The 16,396-nt window shown below is 42.5% G+C and overlaps 1 protein-coding gene across 1 annotated transcript in view; it reads right to left on the bottom strand.

Annotated features, from left to right (window-relative positions):
- DPY19L1 (dpy-19 like C-mannosyltransferase 1) overlaps positions 1-16,396 on the bottom strand; it is a 73,495-nt gene that overhangs the window by 12,620 nt on the left and 44,479 nt on the right. The window contains exons 11-16 of the mRNA XM_066353767.1: positions 13,656-13,742; positions 12,156-12,215; positions 11,530-11,610; positions 6,961-7,062; positions 3,789-3,860; positions 2,258-2,307 (exon numbers count right to left, since the gene is read on the bottom strand). Of these exons, the coding sequence (XP_066209864.1) occupies positions 2,258-2,307; positions 3,789-3,860; positions 6,961-7,062; positions 11,530-11,610; positions 12,156-12,215; positions 13,656-13,742 (452 nt within the window). The remainder of the gene's footprint in view (positions 1-2,257; positions 2,308-3,788; positions 3,861-6,960; positions 7,063-11,529; positions 11,611-12,155; positions 12,216-13,655; positions 13,743-16,396) is intronic.

Raw genomic sequence — 16,396 nt, 5'->3', positions numbered from 1 at the left:
ACTGCCCTCTCCCCCACAGCTTCTACTTCACCTCCGTTTCCTCCCCTCGTGGAAAACAACACTGTCATTGGTTCATCTGTCATCTGACGCTCCCTGCAGCAACGAGCCCTTCAGGAGTGCAGCGTACGGGTCCACCCACCCACTCAGCCTCACTGGGCACGGACGACCCTGGACACGGCAGGAAGCCAGACGGAAGCCCTCGCCCTCCCACAGCTCACAGACGTCGAAGGAGAGGAGAAGCAACCACAGAGGGTGCTGGTCTCGCCTCCGATCACTGAGCTGTCCCTCCCACCCTCCTTTTCCACGCGGCTCACGCCTTAAGTGCTTATGTCAACGTGCCATCCTCCCCGCAGGAAAGAGCTCTGGCCGCCCTTGAGGTGAACCCCACTCTGCTCAGGGTACTCTGTGGGGATTCCCACAGCTGGGATGTGCCCGAGGGGCGGCAGCTCTGCCTGGGTCCGCCTTTCGCCTCTGCAGCTGAGGACCACGGCCACGGCCTCGTGGAACCCTAGTCCACACTTTCCCAAGCTCTTCAGGGAAACTTCCTTCTCAAACGAAGAGAAATGTTGGTGTCACTGGCGGAAGCTCTTTCCTCTGCCCTGGAAAGGTTCAGGTATAAACAAGGGCCCGCTACAAGGCTACAAGCAAACGGCTTCTAAATGAGAACCAGGGCTGTCTCGGGGTGCCTGCAGTAATTCATGCTGGCTGGCAATATTTGTAGGTGTGAGAATTACAGATAAGGCTGTGTGTATTCAAGTGATAAAAGAAAATGCGGACACAAAACCTTAACAACCTCTACCCCCCTAAAAAAAATAATCTGACAAAACCACGGAGGAATGAAAGCTTCCTTCACTCCATCTGCCACTTCCATGCTCTCCACCATTACAGGTCTTATCCTTCCAGAACCTTCCAACGCACAGATCAACATGCACAACCTTCACGCTGTGAACAAACTAGAATCATCCTATACACTGTCCTGTAACTTCTGAACTCGATGATGAATGATGAGGTATTTCTATGAAGATGGCTAGCACTCGTCTGTGAGTGGGTCGGAATGACACCAACCCCTCCCTCGTGGATGTTTCAGTGTCTTCCACTGTTCGCGCCTCCTCCCCCCCCATGGGCACCTCTGTGCCGCTGTCTCTGCATCCCCGTGAGCACATTCAGAGCGTGCACATGCATGAACAGAGCTGCAGGTTAGAGAACAGCCCCGCCCTATGTTTTGCTGCGGACTGTCAAATTTTAGGAGATACATATTTAAGCGTAAATGGTGATCAACGCTGAGAGCAACACAAAGGGGGTCACGGTGAAGATAACAAGGAAGCCGCCCAGAAAAGGCTTCCCGGAGGCGGTGACATTCAAGGACGATGAAAGGGGCTGGCCACCAAAGAGCCAGCTGTGGGGAGTGGGGGCACAGTTATGGACTGGGGCACAGCCACCGCCCACGGCAGAGGCAGGGGACACCGTGCCACGGGTCAAGAGCAGAAGAAAGGGGGTCCGCACGGCAGGAGGGCAGCAGGAAAGGGAGATGAGAATTGATTTGTCTCTCAGTTGCCTGTTTGTATCCTTCACTTGTTTTCCTACTGTGGTTTAACCACTGTCCTTATTACTTTATAGAACTTCTTTATATATGATGATCATTAGTCCTTTGTCACACATTACATATTATCTTCCCAAATTTGTCTTTTAAACCCTTGAACACTGCTTATAGTATCTTACCAAACCAAAGCGTATCGCCCATCAACCTGTCATCTCCCCTTCTGGCTTACAGGTTTTATGTAGTCCTTAACAAGCACTCCCTAATCCTCAAACTATAAAAGCAAAGCAATCTGTTGGTTAATCTTCAGGTTTCACCCCCACCTCGTATTTAAATCTTTGCTCCATCTGGAATTTACTTGGCATAAAACATGAGGTATGAGTCCACTTTTTATTTCCCTGCTCTTCTCTTAAAAATCTATCAGTTCCCCGGCCCTGAAACCACCCACAGAATAATTTATTGTCCCTGCTAAACCGAAGCACAGCCCGTGTCCATCAGGAGCAGATTACGTGCAGGGCCACTGTCAGACTGCACAGACGGACTGGCTGTCTGAATGAGTGACACGTGAGCTCAGCACAGGTAAGAAATAATGAGAAAAGCAGAGGTTTTGACAACAATGGAAAACATTGATATACAACACTAATGATACCATTAACACACGGTAATTATCTACTTTATAATAAATGGAGAGAGTAACAAAATTGTTCATCGCATACTTACTTGACATGTGTCTGCTGTTTAGTTAAGACACCCCACATGTCACTAATAATCTGCAAATAGATTTTGAAACATTTTAAATGGCTGTTTGGTGGAAAGCAAAATTTTAACTGAAGTGTCTTCTTAGCTTTCAAACTTTTACTTAAGTAAAAGTACCGAGATGAGCACTAACTCTGAGAGCAGTAATTACGACAACATAATCTTACATTTGCACGTACTTGAGCACACTCAATACCCAGCAGCCCCGTCCTGTTCTCACTGTGTGAACGCGCAGCAAGCTCAGATGGACTGACTGACCTCCCGGAAGGTGGCGAAGCATTGCTGGGTCCCCAAACCTGACCTCTGGCTTCGACTCTCATTCAGTGACTGCCACCGTCCCAGGCTGCCAGCAAGGCCTCCCTTAATTACAGGCACACACGCCTGGAGAACTGGCTCAGAGACTGATGAGCACAACCAACTAACCGCGGCATTCCACGGTCAGCAGTAACTGGGAGGCCATCTAACCTGACACCCTGTCCCCGGCATGGCGTCCCCTACGGCGCTGCTGACAGGTGTAAAGCCGGCTCTTAGAAGAACCACCCAGCTGCTGCCTGTGTCGATGACACTTTGCTATCAGTCGGGTCAGCTCTGGTCATAGATCCTACCTCCTGGAATTGGCCATAATTCCAAGGAGCCAAAATGAAGGTAATCTCATTTCCACATGACAGACTTTTAAATATGTGAAAATGATTATCCTTGTTCCATTAGAATCTTTCTTCCTCAAACATCTCCGTTTCTTTAACCTAATCTAATTAATCATTTTTGTCATCTGTAGCCATCCAGATGGCTGTCCTTGTAACGCAGCTGGATTGCCAACATCGACTGTTTCTTTATCTCCTTCTGGGGCAGACCCACATAGAGCGTGCAGAAGGGCAAAGGGAGCCTGGCCCGCAGCAGAAACTGACTGGCCACCGCTGAGCGGGTGGGAAAGGGCCGTGGGGCCACAGCCGAGCACGACACAGCCCGTGAGGGGAGGGGCACAGCGGCTTCTCGCTGTGCAGTGCACTGGGCGGAGGCTGCATCTGGGCCAATAAGTTTTTTTGATCTGGTCTTTCAAATGCATGACTATCAAAATTAGAGCCACACTTTCCTATGCCTAGTTTAAGTCCGCGGAGAGCAGAATATTTTTTTTAATTTATTCATTTTAGAGAGGAAAGGAGGGGGAGAGAGAGAGAGAGAGAGTGAGAGAGAGAGAGAGAGAGAGAGAGAGAGAGAGGGGTGGGGAGGGACAGGAAGCATCAACTCCCACAGATGCCTTGACCAGGCAAGCCCAGAGTTCCAGGTCAACGCTTTATCCACTGCACCACCACAGGTCAAGCTGCAGAATATTTTTAAGGCTTGTAAATATTCATCAGAGGCTATTAGTAAGAAAATACAGACTATGTTTTAACAAAGCCATATAAAATGTGTCAGATTAGTATGTAGCCTAGCATATACAACAGCTACATAGAAACACGTTTTGTTATAAGGAAAATCTCTCAAGTGACAGACATACCTTTCTGACAATGGCAATAAACACAATGAGAACAACTGGAAGCAGCAATGTCTTCGTGTACCTCAGTGGAGTCTGAAATTCAGAGATGGGTTGTCAGAGGAAAGTGTGATTTTGAACAAAATTTCATTTTAAATAGTAAACAAAGGGAACTGAAACATGAGCATTCACCCAGCTGGGGTCCAATCTAACCACAGTCCCCCATCATAAAAATGAAGATGCATTTCCATAGAAAAAAACTTCCCTAAACTAGTGAGTTGAAAACACTGACAAATACAGTCCCCAAGCATGTTTAAGTATAAAATGTGACTAGAGAAATTACTGTTCACCCTTTGCACACCACTTTCCTAACGAAAGGGTAACATTCATCACAGCTGGTAGAACACCTTCAAATGGCATGAGCTGTCCCTGCACATTTTGTGGGGGGTAGAAATCTTAGCCACTATCCTATCACACAAACTCACCACACACACACAAATAATGACCGATGTTTACAAGAAGAATAAAAACGTTTTGGCATCTCCTTTAGTGACAGATAAAAAAGTACAGAAAGAACTTAAATAACAAAGCCCTACACATTGCAACCCTATACACGTCTCAGTAATGTGAGGTCACAGTCTTCAACAGTCCTGGACTTGAAATTTCTAAATTGCAATTGATTTGCTCACCACCACCGCTTTCCCTCACAAGACAATTCTATATTATTGAGTCAAATAGTGTACACTTTCCCTAATAAGTTTTCAAAGAGAAATCATTTCAACTCTATAAAAAGTGGTATATTTTAATTCTACAAAGTATACAGTGAGTAGCATTTTCTGATTTCTTTCATTTATTATTCCGTATTTGATAAGTAGTTTTGATAATTTATTACACAAAACGCATACTTCATGAGTTAGAAGTCCTATTAATAGGAGAATTTTTGTTTTTATCTTGTTATTTACCTTTATAAGTAAGCATTTGCATAGCACTTAATATTTTAAAATATATATTTATTTTGTAAATTTTAAATTGTCTTAATCTAAGCAAAAATCATATAACAGACTTTTAATATTTAAAAGTTAGGTATTTGCTAATAACTACTAACAAATGTCACAAAAGTTGTAAATACAGGTGTCTACCTTAAAAGGCAATGTATCATAACTTTCTAAAAGTATCTAACAAAAATTAACTGCACACGCACAGTTTTGAAGAAAGTATCACAACCAGTCAGGACCCAGGCGTAGTGTAAAAAGGCCATACAGACACATTTACCAAACAACCAGCTCGTACGGCACAGCAACATGGCACTTGCTATGAAGTGTCACGGAAGCATCCAAAAAACTTACCAGTATATTCCAAAAGTTTAAAATGTATTTTTAAATATTTCTCTTTCAAAGAAAAACAGATCAACATCAGACTTTGACAGAAATACTTCAGACCAAAAAATATTTAAGATACTCAAGATAACTGAGTCAAAGACAGGTATCTAGCCGAAACGACCTCCATGTCTTATCCATTTATCAGTGTGCTCTCTTCGTTTCACAGTAAGTACCCACACACATAGTTAAGTATGTACACATGGCTCTAGCCAGCACTGTCTGTTTTGGGCCATAAAAATGTTCTCTCTTGGTTCCCTACACTTCTAAAATACCGTTGCAGTCCATTTTCATATCTAAAAGGGAACAATCCCCTTATGGATTTTCCTTTCTTTTAATAGAATACAACTAATGTGATTATTATAGAAAATTCAGGAAATGCAAATTACCAAAAACATTAACTTGAGTAATTTGATTTTCTCTCTACCCAGAAACTGCTGTTGAAATTTTGCTCTCACACACTAAGGTATGTGTGTTAATTATAGGTACATAAGATTGTAACACATTGCTCACTCCACTGTGCATCTTAAGTGCCTTTCCAAAATCAGTGTGCGATCACGTTGGACTGCCCCTTCCCCACAAGGACGGGACGGGACGGGATGGGACGCGCCACGCAGTGGGTGCAGCCGGCCAGGTGCCGCCTTTACAGCGCAGCTCTGTGAAGGTGCCGGTGGACACGGGCAATGGCAGGTGGGGAGGAGCTTCTGCCTTTTTCTCCAAAGTGACGGAAGTCATGTAGGACTCGATGAACCGCTTCTCCAGCACATAACTGGGGGTTCACACACTCAGGCTGGAGGGGCCGGTCTGTCCTCATCACTGAGAGACGACTGCCGGGTCCGGATCCTCTGCTGAGGGGTACCCACTCCTTCCTTTACCACCTTCCTGAAGAAGCCGTGACCCGCTACGGACGTGCTTTTAATGTCTTGAAAGATACTGTCCTCTCTTTCAGCAGGGCCAACACTATCATTCGTGCCCTTTCATCAGCCAGGACACGTCAAAGCCATCGGCCAGAACACAGAGGGTGGAGACCGAGTGGCCCACGGAGCAACAGGCCCCTGCAGGGAGGGCCCGGCCCGGCGTGCCCGGTGACTCAGAGCTCCCGGTGTGCACACACACACGCACACGCGCACGCACACAGTTTTGAAGGAAGTATCACAACCAGTCAGGACCCAGGGGTAGTGTAAAAAGGCCATACAGACACGTTTACCAAACCAACCAGCTCGTACAGCACAGCAACATGGCACTTGCTATGAAGTGTCACGGAAGCAGCCACACGCTTTCCTGCGTGCCTCAGTGTGACTCCTTATCTGTCTGCCGCGCGCTACTAGAAACCAGTAGCTGTGACACCAAGAACATTAAGTGACACTGCAGACTCTGATGACTCACTAAGCTACTCTCTGGTTTCCTTCTAACTATCTGAGTCCAGTCTTAGAAAAATGTTTTTAGGATAAGGAACTTGCCCCAGGTGGTATTTCAAAGCAATGAGATGGTCCAGACAAGCCACCTCGGAGTGAGGATGCACAAGGCCGAGCCCCACTGAGTGAGTGCTGTGCCTGGAACGAGCCAACCTGAAAGGCTGCTCACTCCTCCCAAACTCTGCTGGTCTCTGCCGCTGCTCAGTTACTAAAGTGAGAAAAGACCGGGGACTTCAGGGAGCTATTCCACTGCAAACGGAACGGCTTCCTCTAGGCGGCCAGAATTTCTTTCCTTCAAACTTACACAGCAGTGCAGAGCACAGAGTCTGAAATAACAGGAACACCTTGTCTGAAAAAAATGGATGAACCAGATCCTCAGCGGAAAAACGAGGAATCCTCTCTTACCTCCTTCTCCATAAAGTCAAACTCCGCCGCACAGGTGTACAATAAAGTATCAAAATCCTTGTAGCTGAAGAATTTTGATGTCAGTAAGTTGCCAATATGAGCCTAGTAAGGAATAAAGTGAGGCACTGTTAGATCACACCACATATTATAATGATGCATTTTAATCTATTAAGTATCTAAAAACAGCCTGCACTACATTTCAGAGTTCACTGTCCCCACTCCGCGAGCTGCTGTGAGGAAAGAAGGCGCGGCGCCCTCCAACGTCACCACCATCTCCTCTTCTGCTGACAAGTGACGGCCCAGCCACGCCTGGCTTTCCAGATCTGTCTGCAAACCAAGGTCGGTTATCCCCCGGCTTCCCGCTCAGCGTGCGGAACCTGGTGCAGCACACGACACGTCTCCCGTGCTGGAGCCGCCGCCGGGACAGGCGCACCTGGTGACACGCACGCCTCTGACACTCAGAAACCACAGTGCGACAGTCAAAAATAGGAAACAGTAATTCAGATCCCTGAAAAGGGGAGTGAAGACTTTTGGGAAGAGGTAGAAGGGACAGCACGCACCTTCCGACCGACCACTGACCTCTGTGCAGCCTTCACATCACCCAGTGCTCTCCTACGTCTCCCTGTCCGCTCCCCACAAAAAGCCACGCGAGAATGGCAGATTATTTGCAATTAACAAACGAGATGCTTGCAACACTTTCCTTTCTCCTCATTTTTTTTTAAACTGAATTTGTTGGGGTACAGGTTTCAGGTGCGCTACTCAACAAATCATCTGCACACTGCACTGTGCGCCATCACCCCGAGCAACGTCCCTTTCCCATCCCCCTTCCCACCTCCGCCTACCCCCCCAGCCCTGTCCCCTCTGGCTATCACCACATCGTTGTCTGTATCTATGAGTTAAATATATATACACAATGCAAAAGCTTTAAGACATACTTAAACCAAAGTATGCAGGAAGGTTGAAAATAGAAGAGAACAAGATCGACCACAGAGATGGAGCCAGAGAAAGCTAGGTCGGCAACGGCAGCGACTCTCGAAACTGAGGTCCAGCAGGGACAACGGAAGGAGACCCAGGACGGTGTTACACGCTGGTCAACGCGGCAAAGCAAGATCGTATGGATCATGAACGTATTTACACTGAACAGTATAGATTCCATTTGTATTTTAAAAACCCAAGAAAAACTAGAAGAAATAGTTAAGTGGACAGTCTTAAATAGAAATGTTAACTATTATTTCCCTCTAAAATAGAAAAAAATGTTAATATAAAATATGAATACTATTATTTATTTTATTTAAAAATTAAATTTAATGAGGTGACACTGGTCCATAAAAACACGCTTCACGTAAACATCTCTGTAGCATTTGAACTGTTCATTGCATTGTGTGCCCATCACCCAAAGTCAAATCATTTTCCATCACTGTGTTATTTGTCCTTCTTTACTCCCCTCCCCCTAACCCCCTTCCTCTGGTAACCACTTCACTTTGATCTATGTCCATGAGTCTCAGTTTTATATCCCACCTGTGTGTGAAATCATATAGTACTTAGCTTTTTCTGATTTACTCATTTCACTCAATATAATGTTCTCAGGGTCCATCCATGTTGTCGTAAATGGCAATATGTCATCATTTCTTATGGCTGAGTAGTATTAATAAGCTCACAAACATAGGAAACTTCATAAAGAGAGAATACACATTATTCTTGAGCAAAAGTAAAAAAATTTTTTTTTTTAATTTTTCTGAAGCTGGAAACAGGGAGAGACAGTCAGACAGACTCCCGCATGCACCTGACTGGGATCCACCCAGCACGCCCACCAGGGGCGAGGCTCTGCCCACCAGGGGGCGATGCTCTGCCCCTCCGGGGCGTCGCTCTGCTGCAACCAGAGCCACTCTAGCGCCTGGGGCAGAGGCCAAGGAGCCATCCCCAGGGCCCGGGCCATCTTTGCTCCAATGGAGCCTTGGCTGCGGGAGGGGAAGAGAGAGACAGAGAGGAAGGAGGGGAGGGGGGTGGAGGGAAGCAAATGGGCGCTTCTCCTATGTGCCCAGGCCGGGAATCGAACCCGGGTACCCCGCACGCCAGGCCGACGCTCTACCGCTGAGCCAACCGGCCAGGGCTAGTAAAATTTTTTTAAAAATGTTCATGTTACACTGCAATAAATTTCAAAGTCATATTATACTAATTATATTTTTCTAATCATAAATGCAGTAAAATGTGAAAATGATAACTGGAAAGGGCTTTAAAAACCTTTTTGGCTAGAAAGCAACATAAAACTTAACCTTCAGGTTAAAAAGAAAATCATAAAATAGTTAACTTGTAAGAGACACAAAAACTGCTTACATGGAAAGTTATAGTTTTAAATGCATTAATTGGAAAATAAGAGGGTGAAATGACACCTTCCCTTAAGCATCAGAGAAAGCTACAGAAATGCCCGAAGAATGAGCAGCAGGCGAGGAGGACGACAGGATCTGGGACACAGGGAAACACAACAAAACCAAAGGGAACTAAAAACAGGTGGTGCTTTGAAGATATTAACATAGAGCATCAACTGCAAATCCACATAGGGGAATTTAAATAAAAAACTTAAAGACATTTCATATATACGCAAGAATTTTAACCCAAATCAATACCTGAGCTGGGCTGTCTGTCCCAGTAAGGTGACAGACTCCATATACGAAGGACTTGGGCTCACTCACTGTTCTCCGTGGTCACTGTCCACGTACTGGTGACTCGGTCACCGTTACTCTCACCCTCCCGCTGACTCCAGAGCTTCCGTGACACCCGTGCAGCCCTGTGGCAGGCAGCACTTAGGGTCTACACTGCATGCTAGCTTCCAGGGCTCGACCCGACCTCCCGGCAGACCGTGTCTGACCAGGGCACTGTCTCTACTGAATGAATGAGTGCTGGGTGAAAAAGGTGAAGGAATTAAGTAAAGAAAAAAAATACGACTTACAGTCACAGACCACAGTGTGGGGACTGAGGAGGGAAAGGTGGGGGAGGCGGGAGAGGGTGGAGGGAGACAGACGGTGATGGAGGGAGAGGCGAGGAGCCGTGAACACACAACACAATAGACAGACGATGTGTTGTGGAACTGTACACCTGAACCCTACATAATTCTACTGACCAATGTCACCGCAATAAATTCAATAAAAAATTTTAAAAAAAAAGAAATGAATGAACATATTTTAGACCATAGTTTTATACTTTTAAAAGTCTTTCCAGAATCTAGACCAGCCTTTAATAGCCGAGTTGTTTTCAATCCTTTTCCAGCCCCAAATCCCCTTGTTCATATGAAAACCTGTATAAATGTCCAATGTGTAGGAAATTAAAGCTAAACCGCCTAGTGGAAAGGGGAGAGGGAGGGAGACTGGGAGGTGATGCCCCCCCCAGGAGTCCGGAGAGGCCCCAGGACTTCCCAAGACCCAGCTCCAAATCCTCGGCTTTCATCTGTTACAGGACAAAGGAAAGCCAGTTAAAGTAAATCACAGGAGAAAGAATATGTGGTTCACTTACTCTCTCTCTGTTGGTTCTTGTGTTAATTTCTTTTTAAAATTAGTTAAGATGCTAACTAAACAGCAAAGTAAAAAACGCAGAGAAAATTACGGTAGAAAGAACCCTTAATGTTACAAGGAGAATTCTCATTTTATTTTCTCTCTTACCCATATACCAAACAAAACAGAACAAAGAACAAAACGTTCTCTTAATAAAACTTGGATAAATTACATATAAAGGCTTATAAATAAAACTTTCACAAGCACTGACAAGAAAACTGAGGGAGAAAAGAAAAAGACTGTAATATGATCCACAGTTTACAAGGCTCTTGGAGACAGCGTCTTTACCTGTGACAAAGGGGATTATAAAGAAACCAGTGAAAAAGAACGGTATAGGCCTTAAAAAATATAAGCTGAAGTCTCTAAAGCTTTCTTGCTTTTAAATTTTAAAATCTTTGTGATATTGGCTCTGGCTGGTTGGCACAGTGATAAAGCATCGCCCAGTGTATGGATGTCCTGGATTTAATTCCTGGTCATGGCACATAGAAGTGACCATCTGCTTCTCCATCCTTCCCCCTTCTCCTTCTCTCTCTCTCTCTTTCTCTCTCTCTCTCTCTCTCTCTCTCGCTTCCCCTCCCACAGCCATGGCTCGATTGGTTGAAACACAACAGCCGGGTGCTAAAGTTGGCTGTGTGGAGCCTTTGCCTCAGGTGCTAAAAATAGCTCTGTTGTGAGCATGGCCCTAGATGGGCAGAGCATCAGCCCCAGACGGGGGTCTTCGGGTGGATCCCAGTCGGGACACATGCGGGAAACTGTCCCTGTATCTCCCCTTTACTCTCACGTAAAAAAAAAAATCTTTGTGACTATAGAAAGACCAATAAAATAACTATCAAGAAATTAATTTTGGAGAATACGGACTATATACATAGTCACATTTATCTTTTATTATAATAAATAGACAAAATAACAGATCTTCATCTTAGAATTTGGCTTAAATAGTGGTATTTTAATAACTCAAATAATTTGTTTTTACCCTTTTTTATTTTTTTCAAGTCTTTCAAGTTTAAGCAAAAAATGCACTTACATCATCTGCAATGCCAAAGATTTTAGACGTCAAATACTTAAGTATGACAGTTCCAAATAACCAAAAGCATCCTTGGATAATCTAAAAAAGAAAATATGACAAAACAAAAATAAATTGATGCTTCATATAGCCACTTCATAGACACAGCTAGGGGAAAAAATGGTCTAATCACATGTTACATAACTATCTCCACATCCAGAGACACTGCTAAACAGCATTTATCTTAAATTAAAATAACATTACTACAAAATCAAGAAGCTATCACTAAAAATAAAAATGTAAACATATGATCTTATTATAAAAATTAATATACTTTATAGACGATTTATTATACAGCAATTGCAGTTAAAGTCCCCTTCTACTAACAGTTTCTTACACATGTACTACTCCTTAGAAAATAAACATGGATAATAAATAAAACTTGAATTCTTTAACTACCTATCAAATGTTCATCTTAATTTGCATCATGAAAAGGGCAGTTTGGTACATTAACATTGAGCTCTAACACATTATAAAACTGTTAGATCCCCTGTGTTGCATAGATCATTTCCTTAAAAGTAAAACATAAAACCAATGACATATTTTGGAGAAGAAAAATGTATGCATTCAAATAGATTGATTCTTACCCATAAACTAAGTTCAGATACATTTATTTTCAGGAAATGTGGTTTCATCGCCAGTACAGCCTGCGTGGAGAAAATAGCATAGCATACCGTTAATCCTTATAAATTCAAGTGCCAGGAAGTACTTCTGAATTATAAGACTCTCAAGAATCTAAAATGTAGCACCCTGTCGGTGTTAAACATAGGTCACCACAAGCTCACTGACTTCAAGAACCAGCCCTACTTTAACCAAAGGTCAGTTAGTGACCTCGTGAAGTTGAAAATAGCATCACCAAATAATAATTTTTATGAGGGATTTTCAATCTCTGACTTACCTAAGAATCAAAAAATATAAATTCAGAATTTAAGACAGATGTCCTATAGTCATATATGGTTTTTCTTATGCTAAATATTAACTCAGGAAAACTATAAATCAGTTTTTAACGGAACAACTAAATACTTCTCTATCAAATCTTATTTTCAAATATATAATAGACTCCAGAAATGAATACACATAGTGATCTAAATCTACTTCAAACAAAAATATGGTTAAGAGATCAAAACATAAGAATATAAAACCAAATTAAATCTTTTCAGAAGTTTCTGAATATGTATGAACAGAAAAATATGAAAAATATTACTTGTAAAATGGGACAAAGAAATAAGAGGTTCCAAATTTGCTAATGGTTTCTAGAAATCAAGAAAGACAAAATGATCTGAGTAACTTAGATGGTTTGACACCAAACACTGTTCAATGAAGACAGTACAATATGCTTCTGTCTTCCAGATACCGACCTATACCAAAGAGAGGAAAGATTTCTTTCTTCTTAGAGTGGCAAAACACTGTAATGGTAAAACCCACTGATAAAAAAGGCATAGCCCACCTCTGGAAGTCCATAAATTCAGGACAACTTATTCTACCAAAGTAGCAAAGGCATCAGGCGGCCTTTTACTGTTTGTTCTCATTCGGTGCAACAGTCTCCTGATAACTGGAACCTGAGTGATTTAGCAAACTGTAACCGAGTCACCAGGTGACTCAAACTATCTGACTATCTCATACAACTAAACACAGGAAAGTGTGAACACCAAGGCCTCAGGGCTCTGACCCGAGGAACAAGGAGGTGAGAGGCCACGGGGGGGGGGGGGGGGGGGGGGGAGCGGTCAGAATGGAGCAGGAATCACGTAAAAACTGAAAAGAGGAGAGGACACAAAGAAAGAGAAGAAAGCACAGACACTTTTCCAAAAACTAAAAAACTTTTCTGTCTCCTTAAGACAGAAAATATGAGGAAGGAGAAAGAAAAGGCCAATCAAGACAACGAGGCAGGTGTTCTGCTCCGCTCCCCAACATTAACCCTCGCCGCTCCTCCCTGGTCTGTGAGGGAGGGCTTCCATCCTCTCCACCACCCACACTCAGTCACACACCGAGATGCTTCTCACAGAAAACCCCCCACGCACCCCAGGCCAGGACACCGATACACCATTCAGTTCCAAAAGAGCCATGTATGCACTTAAAAGAACACTTACCCAAATAATCACCAAAGAGGAAGCATAATAAGAAGTTAACAACATTGAGTTTCCAAACATCAAAACAAAACAAAGTGCAAGAGAAATCTGGAAAAATCCAAGAAAAATACAATTAATGCACAGCAAACAAAAAACCTTTTTGATTATTATTCTGGAATTTGCATATGTTCATGATAAACACAATTCAAACTGTTCAAAGGGAGCATACAATGAAAACCGCCCGTGTCCTATCTATCCCACGCTGCAAAGCCCGAAGGATCACCACTGTCGACGGTTTACTGCTATCCTTCCAGACATGCATGTGTACAGACTCCAGTTTATATTTTTTAAAACCACAAATGGAAACTTAACCCATAGCTATGCTAGTGCTTGTTTTTACTTGTTGCTTCAGAGAGCTTTGATATCAGCCCAAACCAATCTCATTCATTCTGTTGAATAAACGAAAAGTATTCCACTCCAGACTGCACCCTAATTTAATTAAACAGCACTCCTCTGACGAGTGCTGAACACCTACGTGCTTTCCCAGTGTTGTTATTTTGTTTTTCCTATTATAAATCCTATGATCAATATCCTTCTGTGTATATCTTACATACATGTCATTTAAGAGATAAAGTACTAGAAGTGAAATTGATGGACTAACGGTACACACATTTAAAAAATCTGAAAAAATATTGGCAAATCGCCATGCAAAATATTGTGCCAATTTATTCTGCCATCAATAGGGCACGGGGCTCCTGTTGCTACACATTCCTGCCAACACTGTGTATTATCCTTGTAAATATTTGCCAATCTGATACCAAAAAGTGTTCTCATTTCACTTTTTATTCTTTTAATTATGAATAAGACACACAGCTTCTTTTCTTCTATTTGCTGTTTATGTTGTTGTTAAGGTGTCGTGTGTGTGTGTGTGTGTGTGTGTGTGTGTGAACTATCTATTCCTACTGCCCATTTTTCTACTAGGTTTAAGTTACTTTCCCTAAAAGCTCTCTTTAGAGAACGTAGCTCCTTAGCAAGCAAACACTAAATAGTTCATACACATGGATATTGAAAAGATAGTATATGTGTGTGTCTGTATGTGAATAGGTATATATATATGAATCTTACTCAGCCATTAAAAAGAAGGCAATCCTAAAGAACTTTATGCTGAGTGGAAAAATCCATTCAGGAGAAGACAAATACGGCATGGTTTCACATATATGAGGTGCCCAGAGTAGTTAGAATCAGAGACACAGAAAGGGAGTGGGGGTTTCCAGGGGCTGGGGGAGGAAGAGGAAGAGGAAGAGGGAGGGAGTTTCAGTTTCAGAGGAGGAGTTCTGCAGATGGTGGTGGAGGCTGCTTACTTCCCCTGGTCTGGGTGTACTTAATGCCACTGCTGTGTGGACTTAAAAAGATTAAGATAGTAAATTTTATATTATTTTGTTTACTATGAAAAAATGGGGAAAATCCTTTTCGGGGACAATTCTATATATTTTTTTTCCTTTATGTAACTATAGGAATTTGTAAAGTAATAATGGAAAGAGACGTTCCATAGTTAGCAAGTCACACCATAAAGCATAAATCGCCCGTGCAGGCTCCACTATAAAGTAAACCTGTGTGATGTTATCACTATATGTACCTTTATATTACTAATGTACTTTTATAACTATGAGTCAAAGTCATACACGATTGCCTAGGTGATTGTGTGATTGATTAAACTAAAATGTATTGAGATTTTACTGCAATGTTAAAAAAAAAAACTGTATTAAACAATTTGGAGAAAAAATAAGCCAAGTGTAAAAAAGAATAATTACTATCTAATCCCATTCTTGAACAGGTATTTAAAAATCCTAACAAAATAACAGCAAAGTAAATCCAGCAATGTATAAAAGTTGAATTTAGGAGAAAATCAAGGTTTCTTAATATAGAACAGCAATTAATATAATTCATCACTGTAACATATTGAGAGAAAAATACACAGGATTATCTAAAAAGATACAGAAAAGCATTTGATGAAGTTTAGCCTTTATCAATTTCTTTTAAAAAGTACTCAAAGCACAACGAAGACAAGTTAAAGGACAAAGACGCCAGCTTGAAGTTGGCCCAATAAGGAATGACTCACGCCTCAAAATAAATAATGAAATTAGTGGATTATACTGCAGTGAATAAAACAGATGCCATTTCTCTTAGACATGAGAGAAAAACTGGTAAAAGATATGAATAGGAATGTCATAAAAAAGGAAACACAGGGTCCATAAACATACCAAAAGATGTTCAGCTTTATTGAGAGTAAAAGAAAATACAAATTAATGCCATAAAATACCATTTTAACTTATCAGATTGACAAAATATAAAAGGATATAGAAAAACATGAACTATTCTACATTATTGTCTGAAGTAGTCTAATCACTTTTGAAAAATAATGCAGCATTAAATTATGAAGTTGAAAATGTATATAGCCTGACCAGGCAGTGGCGCAGTGGATAGAGCATCGGACTGGGATGCCGAGGACCCAGGTTCGAGACCCCGAAGTCGCCAGCTTGAGCACGGGTTCATCTGGTTTGAGCAAAAAGCTCACCAGCTTGGACCCAAGGTCACTGGCTCAGGCAAGGGGTTACTCGGTCTGCTGAAGGCCTGTGGTCAAGGCACATATGAGAAAGCAATCAATGAACAACTAAGGTGTTGCAATGAGAAACTAATGATTGATGCTTCTCATCTCTCTGTTCCTGTCTGTCTGTCCCTGTCTATCCCTCTCTCTGACTTTC

This window comes from Saccopteryx leptura, chromosome 12, assembly GCF_036850995.1.
Source record: "Saccopteryx leptura isolate mSacLep1 chromosome 12, mSacLep1_pri_phased_curated, whole genome shotgun sequence".
NCBI lineage: Eukaryota > Metazoa > Chordata > Mammalia > Chiroptera > Emballonuridae > Saccopteryx > Saccopteryx leptura.
The sequence above is the reverse complement of the archived record's forward strand: the minus strand, read 5'-3'. Positions and strand labels throughout refer to the sequence as shown.